The sequence below is a fragment of the Bombina bombina genome, chromosome 1 (genome assembly GCF_027579735.1).
Source record: "Bombina bombina isolate aBomBom1 chromosome 1, aBomBom1.pri, whole genome shotgun sequence".
Taxonomy (NCBI): domain Eukaryota; kingdom Metazoa; phylum Chordata; class Amphibia; order Anura; family Bombinatoridae; genus Bombina; species Bombina bombina.
The window spans coordinates 126,018,685-126,042,764 of record NC_069499.1 but is presented as its reverse complement, the minus strand read 5'-3'; the positions used below and the strand labels follow the sequence as shown (position 1 = coordinate 126,042,764).

Sequence of the window (24,080 nt, the reverse complement as noted above, 5' to 3'; positions counted from 1 at the left end):
AAAGAAAGGTGGAGGAGTTGCTTTGTATGTAAATGAAAATATAAAGGTTACTGAAATTGTAGGAACAAATGATGAGGTGGAAAGTATTTGGGTGACTTTGGAAATTGGAGATAAAAATGTTTTTAGAATAGGGGTTGTATATAGGCCTCCATTGCAGGATGAAAAACTGGACAATCTGTTATTAGATGAAATAACCAAAATGACCATGAAGGGTAAGGTTATAGTACTGGGGGACTTTAATTTGCCAGATATAGACTGGAAGATTCCTTCTGCCAGATCGGCTAGAAGCAGGTATATTCTTGAATCTCTGCTAGGGGAATCACTTGAACAATTAGTCAAGGAACCAACTCGTAAGGAAGCTATATTAGATCTAATACTTACAAACAGTGATACAGTTTCAGATGTGTCTGTAGGTGAGAACTTAGGATCCAGTGATCATCAATCTGTTTGGTTTAGTATTCATGTTCAGGAACTGTCCACCCAGACTAAAACAAAAGTTTTAGACTTTAGGACGGCAGATTTTTCATTAATGGGAGAATACCTAAAGAACTATTTAAAGGGGAAAACTCTTATTACAGGGGTTCAAGAACAGTGGGAATTTGTGAAAGGTGCCATTTTAGATGCAACCGCACACTGTATTAGACATGTCTGTAAAAGTAAAAGAAAGCGGAAACCAATTTGGTTTTCCAAAGAAGTAGCACATGCTGTAAAGACAAAAAAGATAGCTTATAAAAATTACAGACACACACAAGCAGATGATGATATGAAAATATGGAGACTCCAACAAAAAAAGACTAAGCAGTTAATTAGGAAGGTTAAAGCTCATGCAGAAGAGAAGATAGCACAGTCAGTAAAACATGGGGACAAAACATTCTTTAGATATATCAGTGAAAGAAGAAAAAATAAGGTAGGAATAGTAAAATTGAAATCAGTTGATGGTAGAATAATAGAAGCAGATAAGCAGATTGCAGACTGTCTCAATGATTACTTCTGTTCTGTTTTCACTAAAGATTGTGAAGATACAATGTCTACATTAAGGGATGCAACGCAAAATAGAAACAAGCTTAACAGTAATCTTTTTACAGAGGATGAGGTTTTGTTAGCATTATCAAAAATAAATGTTACAAAGGCAGTGGGTCCTGATAATATTCATCCAAGGGTTTTAAAAGAACTTCGATCAGTGCTAACTGTCCCATTAACTGATCTGTTTAATCAGTCACTATTAACAGGAGCTGTCCCAGATGATTGGAGAATAGCAAATGTAATACCCCTTCATAAAAAGGGCAGTAGAGAAGAATCTGGCAACTACAGGCCAGTTAGTTTAACTTCAGTAGTAGGGAAATTAATGGAAAGCCTCTTAAAAGAAAGAATTATGACTTACATAAAGACAAACAATTTAGAGGACCAAAATCAGCATGGTTTTACTTCAGGGAGATCATGTCAGACTAATCTAATTGACTTCTTTGATTATGTAACAAAAGTATTAGACAAGGGAGGAGCAGTTGATGTAGCATATCTAGATTTCAGCAAAGCATTTGACACCGTCCCACACAATAAACTTATTCACAAACTATATCTCCTTGGTCTAGATTCAAAAATTGTGAACTGGGTGGAATGCTGGCTTAAGGACAGAAAACAAAGTGTCTTAGTAAATGGAGTTCATTCAGCAGAGGGGGCTGTTACTAGTGGTGTTCCTCAGGGGTCAGTTCTGGGGCCTGTTTTGTTTAACATATTTATCTGCGATATCAGCAAAGGGCTACAGGGGAAAGTATGTCTCTTTGCAGATGATACAAAAATTTGCAACAGAGTGGATGTTCCAGGGGGGGGTAGACAAAATGAGAAGTGATATACAACAATTGGAGGATTGGACAAATGACTGGGGTCTAAAGTTTAACACAGCAAAGTGTAAAATAATGCATTTAGGGAAGAAAAATCCAAATGTTAATTACAGACTCAATGACACTTTACTGACTGTTACAGACGAGGAACAGGACTTGGGAATTATTATTTCAGATGATTTAAAACTTAGTAAACAATGTAGTAATGCAGCGAGTAAGGCTAGCAGAATGCTTGGATGTATTGGTAGAGGTATTTGCAGCAGAAATTTGCAGCTGGGCCTATGGCTCTTATCTGCCGTCAATATCTATGTTTCTATGTTTCTAGGTAATATGGAGGTCGTTTTAAGACTTCCTTTGTGTGCATATGCACAATGTGTAGATACATTGTGTTTTTAAAAATTCCATAAGTAGATTCACATGATAGTCTCTTAGTAATCTTAAATTGCTCTCCTGTCTGATTAGATGAAAACATTTTGGTCCCACTTTCAAAATAAGGGATTGTGTTTTATAGCACTCGATAGTGCTACAATTGCGTCTGATCCGTCAAAATTGTCCGTAGAGTGAGTGAGACTCTGCCCAGCGAATTATCTTTGAGACTTCTAACATCGCTAGGGAACTCCTGGTTCCCCCTTGATGGTTGATGTAAGCCACAGTCGTGATGTTGTCCGACTGAAATCTGATGAACCTCAGTGTTGATAACTGAGGCCAAGCTAGAAGAGCATTGAATATTGCTCTTAACTCCAGAATATTTATTGGGAGGAGTTTCTCCTCCTGAGTCCACGATCCTTGAGCCTTCAGGGAGTTCCAGACTGCGCCCCAACCTAGAAGGCTGGCATCTGTTGTTACAATCGTCCAATCTGGCCTGCGAAAGGTCATACCCTTGGACAGATGGACCCGAGAAAGCCACCAGAGAAGAGAATCTCCGGTCTCTTGATCCAGATTTAGTAGAGGGGACAAATCTGAGTAATCCCCATTCCACTGACTTAGCATGCATAATTGCAGCGGTCTGAGATGCAGGCGCGCAAATGGCACTATGTCCATTGCCGCTACCATTAAGTCGATTACTTCCATGCACTGAGCCACTGACGGGCGTGGAATGGAATGAAGGACACGGCAAGCATTTAGAAGTTTTGATAACCTGGACTCCGTCAGGTAAATTTTCATCTCTACAGAATCTATAAGAGTCCCTAGGAAGGAGACTCTTGTGAGTGGTGATAGAGAACTCTTTTCCACGTTCACTTTCCACCCATGCGACCTCAGAAATGCCAGAACTATCTCTGTATGAGACTTGGCAATTTGAAAGCTTGACGCCTGTATCAGGATGTCGTCTAGATACGGAGCCACCGCTATGCCTCGCGGTCTTAGAATCGCCAGAAGTGAGCCCAGAACCTTTGTAAAAATTCTCGGGGCAGTGGCCAACCCAAAGGGAAGAGCTACAAATTGGTAATGCCTGTCTAGAAAGGCAAACCTTAGGAACCAATGATGATCTTTGTGAATCAGTATGTGAAGGTAGGCATCCTTTAAGTCCACTGTGGTCATGTACTGACCCTCTTGGATCATGGGTAGGATGGTCCGAATAGTTTCCATTTTGAATGATGGAACTCTGAGGAATTTGTTTAAGATCTTTAGATCCAAGATTGGTCTGAAGGTTCCCTCTTTCTTGGGAACCACAAACAGATTTGAATAAAATCCCTGTCCTTGTTCCGTCCGCGGAACTAGATGGATCACTCCCATTACTAGGAGGTCTTGCACACAGCTTAGGAATGCCTCTTTCTTTATCTGGTTTGCTGATAACCTTGAAAGATGAAATCTCCCTTGTGGAGGAGAAGCTTTGAAGTCCAGAAGTTATCCCTGAAATATGATCTCCAACGCCCAGGGATCCTGAACATCTCTTGCCCACGCCTGGGCGAAGAGAGAAAGTCTGCCCCCCACTAGATCCGTTTCCGGATAGGGGGCCATTCCTTCATGCTGTCTTGGGGGCAGCAGCAGGCTTCCTGGCCTGCTTGCCCTTGTTCCAGGACTGGTTAGGTTTCCAGGCCTGTCTAGAATGAGCAACAGTTCCCTCTTGTTTTGAAGCGGAGGAAGTTGATGCTGCTCCTGCCTTGAAATTTCGAAAGGCACGAAAATTAGACTGTTTGGCCTTTGATTTGGCCCTGTCCTGAGGAAGGTTATGACCCTTGCCTCCAGTAATGTCAGCAATAATTTCCTTCAAGCCAGGCCCGAATAAGGTCTGCCCCTTGAAAGGAATGTTGAGTAATTTAGACTTTGAAGTCACGTCAGCTGACCAGGATTTAAGCCATAGCGCCCTACGCGCCTGGATGGCGAATCCGGAATTCTTAGCCGTTAGTTTAGTCAAATGAACAATGGCCTCAGAAACAAATGAGTTAGCTAGCTTAAGCGTTCTAAGCTTGTCAATAATTTCATTCAATGGAGCTGTCTGGATGGCCTCTTCCAGGGCCTCAAACCAGAATGCCACCGCAGCAGTGACAGGCGCAATGCATGCAAGGGGCTGTAAAATAAAACCTTGTTGAATAAACATTTTCTTAAGGTAACCCTCCAATTTTTAATCCATTGGATCTGAAAAAGCACAACTGTCCTCAACCGGGATAGTGGTACGTTTTGCTAAAGTAGAAACTGCTCCCTCCACCTTAGGGACCGTCTGCCATAAGTCCTGTTTAGTGGCGTCTATTGGAAACATTTTTCTAAATATAGGAGGTGGGGAAAAGGGCACACCGGGTCTATCCCACTCCTTGCTAATAATTTCTGTAAGCCTTTTAGGTATAGGAAAAACGTCAGTACACACAGGCACCGCATAGTATCTATCCAGCCTACACAATTTCTCTGGAATTGCAACTGTGTTACAGTCATTCAGAGCAGCTAATACCTCCCCAAGCAATACACGGAGGTTCTCAAGCTTAAATTTAAAATTAGAAATCTCTGAATCAGGTTTCCCAGAGTCAGAGATGTCACCCACAGACTGAAGCTCTCCGTCCTCATGCTCTGCATACTGTGACGCAGTATCAGACATGGCTCTAACAGCATTTGCGCGCTCTGTATCTCTCCTAACCCCAGAGCTATCGCGCTTGCCTCTTAATTCAGGCAATCTAGATAATACCTCTGACAGGGTATTATTCATGATTGCAGCCATTTCCTGCAAGGTAATCGCTATGGGCGTCCCTGATGTAATTGGCGCCATATTAGCGTGCGTCCCCTGAGCGGGAGGCGAAGGGTCTGACACGTGGGGAGAGTTAGTCGGCATAACTTCCCCCTCGACAGAACCCTCTGGTGATAATTCTTTTATAGATAAAGACTGATCTTTACTGTTTAAGGTGAAATCAATACATTTAGTACACATTCTCCTATGGGGCTCCACCATGGCTTTCAAACATAATGAACAAGTAGGTTCCTCTGTGTCAGACATGTTTAAACAGACTAGCAATGAGACTAGCAAGCTTGGAAAACACTTTAAAACAAGTTTACAAGCAATATAAAAAAACTTTACTGCGCCTTTAAGAAACACAAATTTTCCCAAATTTTGAAATAACAGTGAAAAAATGCAGTTACACTAACGAAATTTTTACAGTGTATGTAATAAGTTAGCAGAGCATTGCACCCACTTGCAAATGGATGATTAACCCCTTAATACCAAAAACAGAATAACAAATGACAAAAACGTTTTTTAAACAGTCACAACTGCCACAGCTCTACTGTGGCTTTTTACCTCCCTCAATACGACTTTTGAAGCCTTTTGAGTCCTTCAGAGAAGTCCTGGATCATGCAGGAAGAAGCTGGATGTCTGTGTCTGTAATTTTTGCTGTGCAAAAAAACGCCAAAATAGGCCCCTCCCACTCATATTACAACAGTGGGAAGCCTCAGGGAACTGTTTCTAGGCAAAATTCAAGCCAGCCATGTGGAAAAAACTAGGCCCCAATAAGTTTTATCACCAAACATATGTAAAAAAACGATTAAACATGCCAGCAAACGTTTTAAAATACACTTTTATAAGAGTATGTATCTCTATTAATAAGCCTGATACCAGTCGCTATCACTGCATTTAAGGCTTTACTTACATTACTTCGGTATCAGCAGCATTTTCTAGCAAATTCCATCCCTAGAAAAATATTTTAACTGCACATACCTTATTGCAGGAAAACCTGCACGCTATTCCCCCTCTGAAGTTACCTCACTCCTCAGAATATGTGAGAACAGCAAAGGATCTTAGTTACTTCTGCTAAGATCATAGAAAACGCAGGCAGATTCTTCTTCTAAATACTGCCTGAGATAAACAGTACACTCCGGTACCATTTAAAAATAACAAACTTTTGATTGAAGAAATAAACTAAGTATAAAACACCACAGTCCTCTTACGACCTCCATCTTAGTTGAGAGTTGCAAGAGAATGACTGGATATGTCAGTGAGGGGAGGAGCTATATAGCAGCTCTGCTGTGGGTGATCCTCTTGCAACTTCCTGTTGGGAAGGAGAATATCCCACAAGTAATGATGATCCGTGGACTGGATACACTTAACAAGAGAAATAAGGTCATCTATGTATCGGCCATAGAACACCAGACTCGCACCCATAGGAGACCCATACACATGGGTCTCCTCAAATTTGCCCATGTAAAGATTGGCAAAACTGGGTGCGAATCTGGAGCCCATGGCCGTAACTTGTATCGTTAGAACAACAAGGGCGCCCCCCCTTTTTAATTAGACACTTCTTTTTTCACCTGAATGCTAGCCTGTCTAGTCATTTAGGTGGGCTCCTGCTAGAATCACTTTCCTGGGCTACATAGGAATCACTTTCCTGGGCTACATAGCAGCTTGTTCCAGGCAGCGGAAGGACCCGTTTGGTGGAGCTATCTAGCCGGGGTAGCCGGGTATCCGTCACAGTTTCCATCTTGAAGGACGGTACTCTGAGAAATTTGTTTATACTCTTGAGATCTAAAATTGGTCTGAAGGTTCCCTCCTTTTTGGGAACCACAAACAGATTAGAATAGAACCCCTGGCACCGTTCCTGCATCGGAACAGGAACTATCACTCCCAGGTCGGAGAGGTCCCGTACACATTGTAAGAACGTCCCTCCTTTTGTCTGGTCTACAGATAATCTTGAAAGCAGAAACCTGTCCCTGGGAGGAAAGTTCTTGAACTCTAGTTTGTATCCCTGGGACATAATGTCCACCACCCAGGGATCCTGAACATCTCGAACCCAAGCCTTAGTGAAGGAAAGTCTGCCCCCCCCACAAGATCCGGTCCCGGATCAGGCCCTTCATTATGTCTTTGATTCAACAGCAGGCTTTTTGGATTGTTTTCCCTTGTTCGAACAAGACTGATTGGGTCTCCAGGAAGGTTTGGACTGTTCCAGCTTGGAAGAGGAAGTGGATTTCCCTTGAAATTTCGAAAGGAACGAAAATTACTCTGACGTCCCTTTTGTTTGTTTCTCTTATCCTGAGGGAGGAAATTGCCCTTTCTTCCCGTAATGTCAGAAATTATTTCCGTCAAACCCGGTCCAAACAAGGTCTTTCTCTTGTAAGGAAGGCCAAAAGTTTAGACTTAGATGACACGTCCGCAGACCAAGATTTTAGCCATAAAGCTCTGCGGGCTAGCACAGCAAAACCTGAAATCTTTACTCCCAGTATAATAACCTCCAGGGAAGCATCCGTAATAAAGGAATTGGCCAACTTAAGGGCCTTTAGCCTATCCTGGATCTCTTCAAGGGGAGTGTCTGTCCTTATAGAATCAGACAACGCATTAAACCAGTATGCAGCCACACTAGTGATGGTAGCAATGCACACCACAGGTTGCCATTGTAAACCCTGGTGTACATACATGTTCTTAAGTAACCCCTCTAATTTTTTGTCCATAGGATCCTTAAAAGCACAACACAACTATCCTCTATGGGAATAGTGACCAGAGTGGAAATTGCTCCTTCCACCTTGGGTACTGTTTGCCAAGACTCCTTGATAGAGTCTGCTATGGGAAACATCTTCTTAAATATAGGGGATGGAGAAAAAGGAATACCCGGTCTCTCCCATTCCTTAGCAATGATCTCAGTAGCTCGATCTGGTACAGGAAAAACCTCCACCGAGGAAGGTACATCAAAATATTTGTTTAGCTTACTGGATTTCTTAGGATTAACTACGACCATAGTGTCACTGTCATCCAATGTAGCTAAAACCTCCTTGAGTAACAGACAGGTGTTCTAGCTTAAACCTGAAAGATACAACTTGAGTATCAGCAGGAGAAATTACACTGTCAGAATCTGAGATTTCACCCTCAGATGCTACCGAAGTATCCTCCCTCAGGCTTCTGAAAGGGGGCGTTCGAAATAGTGACAACTGGATCAGTAACCTCGCTAACTGAATGTTTATTTTTTCTCTTGTGTTTTCCCTGCAACATGGGAAAAGCAGACAACGCATCAGAAACTGCAGAAGGGAAGCAATGTCTTGCAACGTAACTCCAGGAGAAGTTAGAGAGGAAGCGCAGGGCACTGCATGTGTGGGCTGTAAAATTTGGGATGCTTGAGGAGAAAGCTGTAGCAAATATTGAACATTGTCATTAGACTCCTGAACAGCATCCGCCTTAGAAAATGATGGCTCAGAAAAAAGTTTATCCCTATAATTTAAAGTTTTCTCAATACATGAGGAACAGAAAGGGATTGGTGGTTCCACATTGGCATCAAAACATAAATAACAATTGACATTTTTCAAAGCCTCTTGGTCCATTCTGACTCACAATGGATCAAACTATCAGATAAAAAGATCAAATTTTTTAATAAAAATTAAACAGAAAAACATTAGTCACTTTAAATTTTAAACCGCAACTTTTTTTATTTTTTATATGCAGAGAGGCTTACATCACTAAACAATACTGCAGAACACCTCTACACCTCAGCTTACTTTGCTGAGGTGCCTACCTGCCCTGCTGACACTGGCTCTTCCTGTGCAGGAGTCGTTCCCTCTAGCAAAAAATCCGGACTCGGCAGCAGTTATAGAAAACCGGTCTCCGGTCCTAGAAACGCATGCTTTTAGAAAAACATGCGTAATCGAAATTTAGACTCTACTCTCTTTCCCTCCGGTCACTAGGAAGTGAGGGAAAAGTGGCACCTAACTTTACCACTTCCTTGCTCTAACATAGGCAAAAATAATGACTGGGGTGGGAGGGAAGGGAGGTGATATTTAACAGCTTTGCTGTGGTGCTCTTTGTCGCCTCCTGCTGGGCAGGAGTGATATTCCCATTAGTAATTAGATGATCCGTAGACTCATCATGTCATTAGAAAGAAATACTTTTTAACAAAGTCACTAACAAAAGCTATTTTAATATGTAGGAAGGACATGCTTACTTTTCAAAATACCATTAATATTTATTTGAATATATATTTTAAGTCCAGATATAGAGATAGAAGTTTACTTCATTAAAGGGAAGTTGTTCACTAAACTTTGCATAGATGTGTTGTAGATGATTCATTTATGTAGCTCATCTGGGGGTGTTTTTGTAAAAATGTATAGTTTTGCTTATTTTTAAATAACAATGTGCTGATTTTCAGACTCCTAACCAAGCCCTAAAGTTTTAGATGTATACAGACTTTAGATTGCTTCTGTTTGTATAATAGGTCTATTCATATGCAGGGGAGGGTCTGCTCTCAGCCCCTTTCAGTGGGTGTGCCAGACTAATCTCATCAACAGTGCTAAATTGGGAGCTTTTAAGTAAGTTTTTAAAAGGTTTTATACTGGATTTTTATATCAGTATCTGTGCATATTTTTTATAGTAGTGTCTATAACATGCAGTTAAATTAAAATTGGTATGTACCTTCACCTTAAATTTTTAATTTTCGCACCTTTTGTGGAACATATATTTTTATGTATCAAATTTGACTTGCATAAAGTTATAGACTCAATTTTACATGTGATCAAGTTTACTGATTCTGGATAACCCAAGAGCTGTTGCCCTTAAGGAAGAAGTCTGATCTGAGTATACATGTAGGCATGAGAATATGGGTTTCAAGGACTAGAGGTTTGATTTAGGCACTAATCTGGGTATGGGTCTGGCATAGGTGTTGCAGTGTAAGAAGTCTGATCTGAAGGCTAAATATGGACAGGGCCTAGCAGAGGGCTAAAATATTTTATAATTTTTATGCTGTACATATTTTAACTTTTCTCCTGCTTATAAAGAGTTACGATCGATATTGAGGACAATATAATTTTGAGCTTGTAGAAATCATTGTGAAAGTAAAGCTCTAACATAGTTTTGCCAAGACCTCTTTTTTAATATTCTTAAAACAACCTCTTTTAAATGACTGAGCAGCACAAAATAACATTTATAGGCATGTTTAGATATCAAAGCTCAATATACCACAAAAGAAATTCTACAAAACAAAGTCAAACCATTTGTTTACAGTCCGTTTATTTGAAAATATCAGTATAATTTGTTATGAAGAAACAAGAGATAAATCTTCAGGCCAAAGCCACAATATAAATTGCATAATAAAAAGGACTTACATACTTTAGAAGATTATAGCAATATTGTGTACAATCCATTTCAATCATCAAGTATGTCCTCAAATATAATCAGGTTGGTTAAAAATTTTCAGAATTCTAAACCTATAAAAATGTATTTACAAACACAAGTTTAGCAAACATTTCAGTACTAAAGCCTTTTCCTTATAAATAAACAAAAATTGTATAGAAACATTTCTTTTTCCTATTGGTTGCCTGCATTGCGTTTCATGAAATTATTTTATAATAAAGAAAAAAAAAAAAAAAACTTCAAGTATGAAAAGTGCGTTATTGCAGTAATACCTCAATGCAAGTCCAAAAAAACCTTTATTAAAACAGTCATGTGTAAAAAGAAGTAAAACAATCAGTGCATTCCACTCATCCATGAAGGAGTTCCATTTACGTCCACAAAGCCCAAATGCAGCACCAGGGCCGGAGTGGATGAGCGTGAACGGTAAGTGTTTCTACCCACTTTATCTCACTATTTGTGATGTACATTTAGTACTTCAAACCAATCGTTATCCGTCATAGGTTGCAGACACTTGCATGTTTCCAAGTTCATCATCTTCATCAAGTGTTCGTTTTACACTTCCTGAACAAGAAGAAATGCATTAACCTATGAAACATGGTGCATATTCTTGCTTAAAGGGACAGTAAACATCTTGTAAATTGTAAGATATTTCTATCTTGCTATAGAAGAACAGACAAGTCTAAATCTTTTCTAAAAAAAAAAAAAAAAAAATCAAAAGCCAAACTCCACCCACCACTTGCCTCATTTGGAGGAGCAAATCTGGGCTCGAGTCTGCAACTGACAAGGCTAACTACAGTCATATTGATAGTATAACGTGCTTTGTTTTGCAATTCCTATACTTTATAGGCAATTATGGAAAGTTATGTAGCAGGGTCAGCTTTGATAAGTCACAGTTACATGAAATGGGACAAAATAATAAATGTATATTGCACTTTGTATTAAAATCTCAAAGTATTCACGGTTTACTTAAAGGGACAGTCTAGTCAAAATTGAACTTTCATTATTCAGATAAGACTTGTAATTTTAATAAACTTTCCAATTTACTTTTATCATCAAACTTGCTTTTTTCTCTAGGTATTCTTAGTTGACACTAAAAACTTAGGCAAACTCATATGCTAATTTCTAAGCCCTTGAGGGCTGCCTCTAATCACATGCTTTTCAACACAGAGACTGAAAGTACACGTGGGCCATATAGATAACACGGTGTTCAGGCACAGAAAGTTATTTAAATTTTAGCACAACACAATGCTAAATGCAAGTCAATAGATAATAAACAGTCACAGTCATGTGATCAGGGGGCTGGAAGAAGGTTCTTAGATGCAACATAATCACAGAGGTAAAAAGTATATTAATATAACGGTTGGTTATGCAAAACTGGAGAATGGGTAACAAAGGGATTATCTATCTTTTAAAACAACATTCTATTGTAGACTGTCTCTTTAAAGTGACTGTTGCAGGTGGAAAAGCTAAATAATGGAATCAAATAATACTTTTCTCATCTGTACTAGAATACCAGGAAAGTAAAAACAAATGTAATTTTGAGATATAGGCAAAAAAGGATTCTAGTAACAGTAAGGAAAAGTTCTGTACACAGTAGTAGGTTGTCTAACTGTTCTACTGTCACAATACAGAAGCTGCCTTGTGACTGATGGGGCTATGGATACCCATGAAACATAAGCAGCTATATTTCTAGTACTTTGAACTTAATGGACAGCTGAGATATTACCAATGAGACAAGTGGCCATGATTACATCATCAGGAATTCCAGTGATCTAGTGACCAAGCTTAGTACTCAAAGAGATTTGGAATTATGTGGACAAATAATTCCCATGTTTTATTTTACATAGTGTAAAAAACAATAATGTGCTTTAAATATTACAAAATATTGAGCAGGAAAGCTATAGGTATAATTCCCCCCTCACTCAAGTATATATAATAGTTTCACTTTGTCCCGCAAAGAAAGGAGAGTGTAGAAGCCAAGCCCTCCTATCAAAGCAGGATATGAGAGAAAAAAAAAAAAAACAGTAACGGCAAGTATAAGTTTGTGCTACGCCATACCAAGCCAAAGGAGTTAGTGTAACTAACATGTACATTAATCGCAACACCCACATCTGACACCTTACCTGTAGCACCAGACTGAATAGATAAAGGTCTTCCCAGTTGAAGTGGAGACATCATTTTGATGGTTAATTTTGCTAGATAGATGGCTTCATATTCCTAGAAAAGAATATTAAATATGCAATGTGGTTAATTGCAATGAACCAGATAATGTTTTTTTTTTAATGTATTGTGAAAAAGGCCCCTGAAAACAGAGAATAATTAAGTTACAAAAACTGTGATACTTTCCTTACATTATAAATGGATAAAAATGATCATATTCACAAGTATTTTCAAACAAATGCAAATAAGAAACAGAAGAAAAAAACTACCTGAAGTTGATGAACAAATCCAGCATTGGGATTGATACAGAATCTTCTTTCTTGGACATATGTAAAAGCATCCCTTAACAAAAAAAGGGGAAAGGCTGTGAAATTTATTGACACAACAGGAAGGTGTGATTTAATAAAAACAATAAAAAAGATTCAGGCTAGTATATCATTTTATCACTGACAACACTGCAATGCTGTGTGTTTAACTTTTACAAAGTGGTACATAGTTAAAGAAATTAAACTTCCATGATTCAGATAGAGCACACAATTTTAAACAACTTTCCATTTTACTTCTATTATCAAAATGTGCACAATATGTTTATATTAACTTTCTTCGCACCAGCTCCTACTGAGCATGTACAAGAATTCACAGTATATACATTTTGTGATTGGCTGATGGCTGTCACATGATGCAGGGGAGATGGAAAATTTTATTAACTTTAAAATTCTGAATAAATGCTATTTCATCATCTTTTTAATAAAAGTACTGCTCGGGAATAGCAGGTAAGTGGAGGGTCCAAAGCAGAAATGGTTTATGATTTAATCAGTAGTGGCAGTCATTGGGCGTGTTCACTCAAGACCAGCAGTTTTCTGCTGCTCCTGAGTGGCACTTGTACTATTTGCTTAACCCTTTCAGCAGATTAAACACAAAGTTGCAGGGTCACTAGTGATAAAATTACATGCTCTAATGAATTAAGAGCATGTAATATTTTCACTATAATAGCCCTTTAATTGCCAATTCTTTTTAGAACTTTGAAATAAAGAAATTGAATTGTTATAATACTTACCTCTTAAATACAGTTGCTTGTCTCTATAAAATACTTTTAAATCCATATCTAAAAGCATTAATAAAAGTAAAGGAATACCTGCATAAGTTCCTTAAAGTTTGTATTTCATATAGAACATGTTGCTCTGTATCTACTCAGCAAGATCAAACAATAAGTGAACTGGAGAATTTTGCATCTGACAAATATTTTGATTGTATTAACTAAAGCATATAGCAATAAGTTTCAGCTAACTTGGTGCGGAAGTACAATCTAAAAAAGGTGCGAATCTCATCTCATTGTGTTATCCACCTGGATGCTCATGTAAAACAGAAAACAACATGTGACTAAAGAAATTACCAATTACAGCACGACAGCCATACTTTCTGAGCAATTGGATTCAATTGTAACTCCATCGGTTCTGACAAGGATTTAGATTTTTTTTTTTTTTTTTAAAAACACCAATTTCATACTTTTTCTCTGCAGTGTACATGAGAAACACAGTTTTAACAAAGCTGGTGAGAAGATTCTAAATGACTTCAGAGTTACAGCCTCGATTTCCAAAGCCATGATGTCACCGTTTATTATTATTTTTTTTTTTTAAAGTGAATAAACTGAGTATTATCAGCAGATATCGTCCTGCTGCTGCGGATTACCAGCAATGTGTGAGGTCAGTGCACTAAGCTTTTAGTCCTCTTAATAAAAAATAAAGAAAATGGTACAAACAGTAATAGTCCACACTTGATATGTGGATTGCAGATACTGAATAACTGTTCTGTGTTCAATAAAGGTGTTACAGATTACATTCCAGGTGTAAACTTAACGGATATAAGATTCTTGTTACAAATTAACATTACACCTGGAACATGATTTAGACCATATTATCTAGGCCTCATCATTGAAAATAAAAAAATGCAACTGTCATAAAGCTGTAGGTAGGTAATACAACGTTTAGAAATATTTAACACGTTAGCAAAAACTATGTTATCTTCACAGGGACATGAACATACCTATCAGTAGAGGTAATGTTCTAGTATTTTCTAACCAAATAAAATAATGTGTAGAACAGGTTACATATTCTCTTATTTCCTAACCCACAGCTACTATGTATATAATCAAACTTATTTTAACCTCTTAAAGTGACGGTAAACTTGACATGCTTTAATATCAGGTCCGGAATCTAAGCAATATTTTAGAAAGACTTTATTTGATCACTTCTTATGAAGATGCGCTGTAACTTACTTTTAAATCTAGCCATGACATTCTAATATCCCATGCTCAGGCAACCCACTTCAAAACTAGTATTTTTTGTGAACTAATGGTTTGAACTGTTCTCTAATCTGCGCTCCTCCTGAGGCATCCAGTGATTGGCCACTGGATCTGATACCAGCATGCACTGGATCATGCTAGTATTTAGGCTCAATTTAAGTATACAATCTCTGTTACTGGCTGTCACAGTGATTGTATACTGCTGCTGGTTGGCTATCTGTCCCTGTGATCGCTAGCCTATTAAGCTATTTCTGCACTTCCTCAGTCTATAACCGCCACATGCCTCAGAGGCACGCTAACAGCCCAGGACATCAATATTGTACAGGGAATGCGCTGGTCCTTAATGACTAAATGACCAGAGCAAGGGGTTAAAAAAAAATCTAGAGTAAATGGAAATTTATGTTTTACAGTTTAATAACACTGTTAGCAAAATGTCATGTTTTATCATATGACATTGCTCCAGTTCACTGATGAACTTCAAATTAATTCAGGCACTGTATAGGTGTATTACCAAACATGACCAGTATAAACATTTAAAGGGCAGCTTAAAGCATCGGCATACCATACCTGTATTTTATTCCAAATGTTTCCATAATATATGCAATAACTAAGGCAGCACTTCTAGAAATCCCTGCGTTCCCATGAATAAGAACCTTTCCTGCATGTTGAGAAAAAAAAAAAAAACATATATAAATTACAATGTAAAGCCTAGATATTCCCCTACTGTTCAGCAAATTATGCTGTATTTGTAGGCCTTGCTTCATATAAAAAAAAAAAGATTTACTGCAGTACTATGTAACTTACAAAACCTAGAATATTACAAAATGTTTCCATAATATATGCAATAACTAAGGCAGAACTTCTAGAGATCCCTACATTCCCATGAATAAGAAAAGAACATTTCCTGCATGTTGAAAAAAAATAAATATATATATAAATTACAATGTAAAGCCTAGATATTCCCCTACTGTTCAGCAAATTATGCTGTATTTGTAGGCCTTGCTTCATATAAAACATTTTTTACTGCAGCACTATGTAATTTACAAAACCTAGAACTATGTAAAAAATTTAACAAGTGTAAGAAAACGCAAAAAAGTTTGTTACATTAATTTGAAACCTGTTTCATACTGTGTTTGGTTTGCAAATTAAGTTTAGTGGGTCTACTTTTTTTTATTCATATTGAATCCACATTTTATAAAAATGCATTTCTTTGTTGCTTTAAAACATCAAAATTAGCTACCTAAGTGTTGATGTTTGAACTCCTAAATATTTAGTTTAAGCAAAGGCATGGGAACATTTGCATATTGTAACTGAACTGAAAAAATCAACATAAAAAAGTAAAAATGCTCAACATAAGCAGATAAATCCAAACATACCTCCATTTTGCAAACTTCCGTCAATAAACTCCTTCGTCTACAAAAAAAAAAACTTTATTAAAAAAAAAAATGTGCATCTAAAATGAGTATCTTTCTATGGTACAGTATCTCACAAAAGTGAGTACACCCCTCACATTTTTGTAAATATTTTATTTCTTTTCATGTGACAACACTAAAGAAATTACACTTTGCTTAAATGTAAAGTAGTTAGTGTACAGCCCGTATAACAGTGTAAATTTGCTGTCCCCTCAAAATAACTCCACACAGCGCCATTAATGTCTAAACCGTTGGCAACACAAGTGAGTACAACCCTAAGTGGAAATTTCCAAATTGGGCCCAATTAGCCATTTTCCCTCCCCGGTGTCATGTGACTCATTAGTGTTACAAGGTCTCAGGTGTGAATGGAGAGCAGGGTGTGTTAAATTTGGTGTTATCGTTCTTACACTCTCTCATACTGGTCACTGGAAGTTCAACATGGCACCTCATGGCAAAGAACTCTCTGAGGATCTGAAAAAAAGAATTGTTGCTCTACATAAAGATGGCCTAGGTTATAAGAAGATTGTCAAGACCCTGAAACTGAGCTTCAGCACGGTGGGCAAGACCATACAGCGGTTTCACAGGACAGGTTCCACTCAGAACAGGCCTTGCCATGGTCGACCAAAAAAGTTGAGTGCACAAGCTCAGCGTCATATCCAGAGTTGTCTTTGGGAAATAGAAGTATGAGTGCTGCCAGCATTGCTGCAGAGGTTGAAGGGGTGGGGGGTCAGCCTGTCAGTGCTCAGACCATATGCTGCACACTGTATCAAATTGGTCTGCATGGTTGTCGTCCCAGAAGGAAGCCTCTTCTAAAGATGATGCGCAAGAAAGACCGCAAACAGTTTGCTGAAGACAAGCAGACTAAGGACATGGATTACTGTAACCCTGTCCTGTGCTCCGATGAGACCAAGATAAACTTATTTGGTTTAGATGGTGTCAAGCGTGTGTGGCGTCAACAAGGTGGGGGAGCGCAAGGTCTCTAACATCCACCAGCACCGTGATGTCATCATGGAAGAGTGGATAAGGACTCCGGTGGCAACCCGTGAAGTTCTGGTGAACACCATGCCCAAGAAGATTAAGACAGTGCTGGAAAATAACGGTGGCCACAAAAAATATTGACACTTTTGGACCAATTTGGACATTTCCACTTAGGGGTGTACTCACTTTTGTTGCCAAAGGGTTAGACATGAATGGCTGTGTGTTGAGTTATTTTGAGGGGACAGCAAATTTACACTGCTATACAGACTGTACACTCACTACTTTACATTGTAGCAAAGTGTCATTTCTTCAGTGTTGTCACATGAAAAGATATAATAACATATTTACAAAAATGTGAGGGGTGTACTCACTTTTGTGAGATACTGCAGGGCTCAAAATTTCAGGTTGTAAACTACTAGCCAGGCCAAAATGTTACTCGCCACTTCTAATCCCATTCCCACCCACTACCTGCCCACACCACACCCACTACTCCACCCCCTCTTTGCATATTTTTTAGCCATTGTGAAACACATTATTGTGCATTCATTTTTAATATTTATTATTTTATACCTCAAGTTAAATAATACTACATACAGTAATAGATTAACAAAAATAAGCGCATAGCAGTTAGCAACATCAACTTGGTGGTTCTGGGTAAGACAACAGCTGGATAGAAATAGGAAGTTGTTGAAGTGAGAGAATGCAGAGAGTGCTGACAGCCATGGAAGGTCATAGCAGACCTGGAGATTTCCTTTTAAAAATTATCATCTCCTCCCTTTTCTCTCTTAACTATCTTTCTCCACTCCCTCCTCTCTTCAATCTCTATTTTTACCCTCTTCCATATCTCTCAGGCCATATCTTCTCTTTACACTCTCTTATATCTTTTTACTCTCTTTTTTCCCCCACTCTTTAAAGGACCAGTCAACACAGTAGATTTGCATAATCAGCAAATGCAAGATAACAAGACAATGCAATAGCACTTAGTCTAAACTTCAAATAAGTAGCAGTTTTTTTTTTCTGACAATTTTAAAAGTTATGTCTTTTTCCACTCCCCCTGTACCATGTGACAGCCATCAGCCAATAACAAATGCATACACGTACCATGTGACAGCCATCAGCCAATAACAAATGCATACACGTACCATGTGACAGCCATCAGCCATTCACAAATGCATACACACTTATTCTTGCACATGCTCAGTAGGAGCTGGTAACTCAAAAAGTTTAAATATAAAAAGACTGTGCACATTTTGTTAATGGAAGTAAATTGGAAAGTTGTTTAAAATGGCATGCTCTATCTGAATAATGAAAGTTTAATTTTGATTGAGTGTCCCTTTAAGCTATCTTCCTCTCCACTTTCCCATCTCTCTCTCTCTGCCCCATTTATCCTCTCACAAGTAACAGTCTAAGCACTAATGATGTTCCTACAGCCCTAGAGGGATAACATATCCTTGCCCTTTCTAGCATATATACTATCCCTTTAGGTAATATTTTAGCACATTGCCCAAAATGTGCGTTTGTCAATTCTGCAATATAAGTGTACATTTTTTCACTCACTAACTTTTATTCGCCACCATTCAATTTCCACTCGCCAATGGCTAGTAAAGAGTGGAAATTTTGAGCCCTGGATACCGTATATATAAAATCAAATAATTTATTTAACCCTGGCATGCTGTGTATGATATGTTTAATAAGGATGTTTCTGGCCACAGCAATCTCTAGTCACCCCTGTTTGTTCTAACAGGCAACTTGAAGGGGTTGCTGCAATATCTAACTTCCAATAAAGCTTCTTCATAAAAGAGAATGGCTATACCAAACAGTTAATCTGTACAGAACATTGCACTGCATGCAACTGAATCTAGGACAATGAAATCTGATGGCTGGTAGAAGTTTAAACACTTTAGAGTTCTTGAACACAGTCCTGCTATTTTTATGTGTCTAAAAGTAGTTAAAGATGTTCAGGATTTATCCGTATCTCCAACAGGGTATACTTGAGAAACAATGAAGCAAAAATAAGCAGTGGGAATTAAGAATAATACACACTAATGGATTCATTTTTACTAATGATTAACTCATGAGCTTAAAAGGGACAGTCTACTTGAATTTTTTTTTTTATTGTTTACCGATATATTTATACACTTTTTACCTTGTATCTAAACCTCTGCAGACTCCCCCCTTATCTCAGTGCTTACAAAGTTGCAATTGTAGCTAATACGTACTGACTCCTGTATAACTCCTCAGGTATCTAAATTGAAAAAAAATGTAAAATTGACTGAGATAAGAGGCGGTCTTTTAAGGACTTAGAAATTAGCATATGAGCCAACCTAGGTTTAGAGAACCAAGCAAATTTTATGATAAAAGTAAATTGGAAAGTTGTTAAAATTGCATGCACTATCTGAATCAGGAAAGTTTAATTTTGACTTGACTGTCCCTTTAACTGCAGTTTGTTAATTCTTAATATTTCTAACAGGTGCAATTAACCCTTACCGATCATCGTGTGTTTTAAAAACGTTATTTACTATGTTATCAATTAAAAAAATTAAAAAATAATTGATAAAAAATGGAGCTGAACACACTGCCATGAAAAGTGCCACACTAAGACGAAACATGCAAAAAAAGAACAAAATTGGTTTGCAAGCCTAATTTCAGGCAAATTCTCATTGAACATTCATGAGAAAAAAAGTGCAAAAAAAAAAAATGAAATGTATGCTTACCTGATAAATTTGTTTCTTTCTTGACACAGTGAGTCCATGGATCATCATAATTACTATTGGGAATATCACTCCTGGCCAGCAGGAAGCGGCAAAGAGCACCACAGCAAAGTTGTTAAATACCACTCCCCTTACCCACAACCCCCAGTCATTCAACCAAAGGGAAAGGAGAAAGGAAGTAATATAAGGTGCAGAGGTGCCTGAGGTTTATGTAAAAATAAACTGTCTGACAATACAGGGCGGGCCGTGGACTCACTGTGTCAAGAAAGAAACAAATTTATCAGGTAAGCATAAATTTCATTTTCTTTCTAATGACACAGTGAGTCCACGGATCATCATAATTACTACTGGGAATCAATACCCAAGCTAGAGGACACGGATGATAAAGGAGGGACAAGACAGTTAACCTAAACAGAAGGCACCGCCTGCTTGAAGAACCTCTCTCCCAAAAAATGCCTCAGCTGAAGCAAAATTATCAAATTTAGAAAATTTAGAAAAAATGTGTAAAGATGACCAAGTAGCAGCCTTGCAAATCTGTTCCACAGAAGATTCATTTTTAAAGGCTCAAGATGAGGAAAACAGCCCATGTGGAATGAGCAGTGATTTACTCAGGAGGCTGCTGTCCAGTAGTTTCATATGCCAAACGAATAACACTCCTCAGCCAAAAAGAAAGAAGTAGACAAAGCTTTCTGACCCTTGTGTTTTCCAGAAAGCACAACAAACAAAGAAGAAGACTGACGAAAATCTTTAATCGCCTGCAAAAAATAACTTCAACGCACAAACCACATCCAGGTTAAGGAACAACAATTTCTTGATTAATATTCCTATACGAAACCACTTTTGAAAGGAAACCTAAGGAAGTAAGCAGAACTACCTTAACAGAATAAAAAATAAGGTAAGGAGACTCATACTGCAGCACTGAGAGCTCTGAAAGTCTACTAGCCGCAGAAAAAGCAACCTTCCAGGGTAACAATTTAATATCCAAAGAATGCATAGGTTCAAACGGAGCCTGCTGAAACACTCTAAGAACCAAATTAAGACTCCATGGGTGTAGTAGTAAACTTAAACATAGGCCAGATTCTAACCAAGGCCTGACAAAAAGATAGAACATCTGGCACATCCGCCAGACGCTTGTGCAACAAAATAGATAAAACAGAAATTTGACCCTTCAGGGTACTAGCAACTAAACCCTTCTCCAGAGCCTTTTGGAGAAAAGACAAACTTCTAGGAATTCTAACTGTATTCCAAGAATAGCCTTTGGATTCACACCAATACAGATATCTACGCCATATCTTATAATAAATTCTTCTAGTCACATGCTTGCGAGCCTGAATCAATGACCGACTCAGAAAACCCACGCTTAGATAGTATCAAGCGTTCAATCTCTAAGCAGTCAGCTTCAGAGAAACGAGATTTGGATGAAAAAAAAGGGCCCCTGAAGTAGAAGGTCCTTCCTTAACGGAAGACTCCAAGATGAAAAAGATGACATCTCCCCCAGATCTGCATACCAGATTCTGCGAGGCCATGCCGGAGCAAAGAGCATCACTGACGCCCTCTCCTGTCTGATTTAAGCAATGACTCGTGGAAGGAGAGCAAACGGAGAAAACACATACGCTAGACTGAAGTTCCAAGGAACTGCCAGAGCGTTTATCAACACAGCCCGAGGATCTCTTGACATCGACCAGAACCTTGGAAGCTTGGCATTCTGACGAGAAGCCATGAGATCCAATTCCGGCTGCCCCCACTTGAGAACCAAGTTGGCAAACACCACCGGGTGAAGTTCCCACTCCCCCGGATGAAATGTCTGTCTGCTTAGAAAATCCGCTTCCCAATTGTCCACCCCTGGAATGTGGATCACAGAACGCAATTGTGGATCTCTCTCCACTGAATAATCCTGGCTACCTCTAACATGGCTAAGGAACTCTGAGTTCTTCCTTGATGATTGATGTAAACCACTGACAGTATATAGTCCAAACGAAACCTGATAAACTGGTCTGAAGCTAACTGAGGCTAGGCCAGAAGAGCATTGAATATTGCCCTCAGTTCTAAAATTTTCATGGGAAGAAGCGATTCCTCTCAAATCCATATACCCTGAGCCTTCAATGAGCCCCAGACAGCTCCCCACCAACCCAGCAGGCTGGACCCGCGGTCAAAATCACTCAGGAAGGTCTGCGAAAGCAGGCTCAGTGGGAGAGGTGTTCCTGAGACACCCACCACAGAAGAGAATCTCTTGTCACCTAATCCAGAAAGATTCGCGTAGACAGATCCTCATAATCCCCTTTCCATAGTCTGAGCATGCTTAACTGCAGAGGCCTGAGATGGAACCGAGCAAACGGAATGATCTCTATAGCTGACACCATCAGACCAATTACCTCCATACACTGAGCCCCTGATGGCCGTGGAGAGGACTGAAGGGCAAGACAAGAGTTGAAGATCTTTGTTCTTCTGGCTTCTGTCAGAAAAACCTTCATCTCTAGAGAATCGATATTAGTTCCCAAGAATATCACCCTTGAAGATGGAACCAAGAAACAATTTCCTAAATTCACCTTCCATCTGTGGGAGCGCAGAAAAGACAACAACTCTGTGTGGGAGATTGCTTGTTGAAAAGATGACGCCTGAACCAGAGTATTGTCCAGATAAGGCACCACTGCAACACCCCGCAACTGGAGAACCGCTAACAACGCTCCCAGAACCTTTGAGAAAATCCTGGGAGCCGTTGCCAGGCCGAAAGAAAGTTCCACAAACTGAAAATGTTTGTCTAGGAATGCAAACCTCAGAAACTTGTGATAATCCTTGTGGATAGGAATATGTAGATACGCATCCTTTAGATCCACAGAAGTCATGAACTGACCTTCCTGAACCAGAGGAAGAATGGAGCAAATAGTGTACATCTTGAAAGACGAAACTCTGAGAAACTTGTTTACACTCTTGAGGTCCAGAACAGGACTGAAAGTTCCCTCTTTTTTGGGAATTACGAACAGATTGGAATAAAATCCCAGACCCTGTTCCTGAATTGGAACAGGAACTATCACACCCAGGACGGACAGATCCTGAACACATTTTAAAAATGCCTCTCTTTTTATCTGGTTAACAGATAACCTTGAAAGATGGAACCTGCTCCTGGGATGAAAACATTTGAACTCCAATTTGTATCCCTGGTACACTACGCCCACAAATCCGAAACATCCTGAACCCAAGCCTGAGCGAACAGGGAAAGTCTGCCCACCACAAGATCCGCTCCCGGACAGGAGCAGCCTCTTCACGCTGACTTTGATTCAAAGACAGGCTTCTTAGACTGCTTCCCCTTGCTCCAAGCCTGATTGGACTTCCAGGAGGACTTGTACTATTCCTGCTTGGCAGAGGAAGGGGAAGGCTTGCCTGAAAAGTTTCGAAAGGAATGAAAATTACTCTAGCGTCCCTTAAACTTGTTTCTCTTATCCTGAGGGAGAGAATGTTCTTTACCTCCCGGTAATATCAGAAATAATCTCAGCTAAGCCTGGCTCAAACAAAATCCTACCCCTGTAAAGAATAGAATAAAAGTTTAGACTGACAACACATCCACAGACCAGGACTTTAACAATAAAGCCCTGCGAGCCAGAATAGCAAAACCAGAAATATTTGCACCCAATCTGATGACCTGCAAAGAGGCATCCGTGATAAAGAAATTTGCTAACCTAAAAGCCTTAATCCTATCTTGGATTTCATCCATAGGTGCATATGTCTGAATAGAATCAGAGAAAGCATCAAACCAATATGCTGCCACACTGGTAACAGTAGCAATACACACCACAGGCTGCCATTCCAGACCCTGGTGAAAATAAATCCTTTTAAGTAACGCCTCCAAATTTCTATCCATAGGATCATCAAAAGAACAACTATCCTCAATGGGAATAGTGGTCCTCTAAGCCAAAGTGGAAATTGCTCCTTCCACCTTAGGAACTGTCTGCCAAGACTAATTAACCGAGTCAGCAATAGGAAACATCTACTTAAAAATTGGAGAAGGGGAAAAAGGAACCCCAGGCTTCTCCCACTCCCGTGCAATAATCTCAGACGCACGGTCAGGAACAGGAAAAACCTACACCTCTGAGGGAACATCAAAAAACTTGTTAAGTTTACGAGATTTCTTTGGATTAACTACTAGTGTAGTATCAGAGT

The 24,080-nt window shown here is 39.1% G+C and overlaps 1 protein-coding gene across 1 annotated transcript in view; it reads right to left on the bottom strand.

Moving 5' to 3' along the window:
* Window positions 1-10,222: 10,222 nt before the first annotated feature.
* STYX (serine/threonine/tyrosine interacting protein) overlaps window positions 10,223-24,080 on the bottom strand; it is a 38,457-nt gene continuing 24,599 nt past the window's right edge. Inside the window, exons 6-10 of the mRNA XM_053697587.1 lie at window positions 16,201-16,237; window positions 15,392-15,482; window positions 12,792-12,864; window positions 12,486-12,579; window positions 10,223-10,923 (exon numbers count right to left, since the gene is read on the bottom strand). Coding sequence (XP_053553562.1) covers window positions 10,850-10,923; window positions 12,486-12,579; window positions 12,792-12,864; window positions 15,392-15,482; window positions 16,201-16,237 — 369 coding nt within the window. The 3' untranslated portion in view covers window positions 10,223-10,849. The remainder of the gene's footprint in view (window positions 10,924-12,485; window positions 12,580-12,791; window positions 12,865-15,391; window positions 15,483-16,200; window positions 16,238-24,080) is intronic.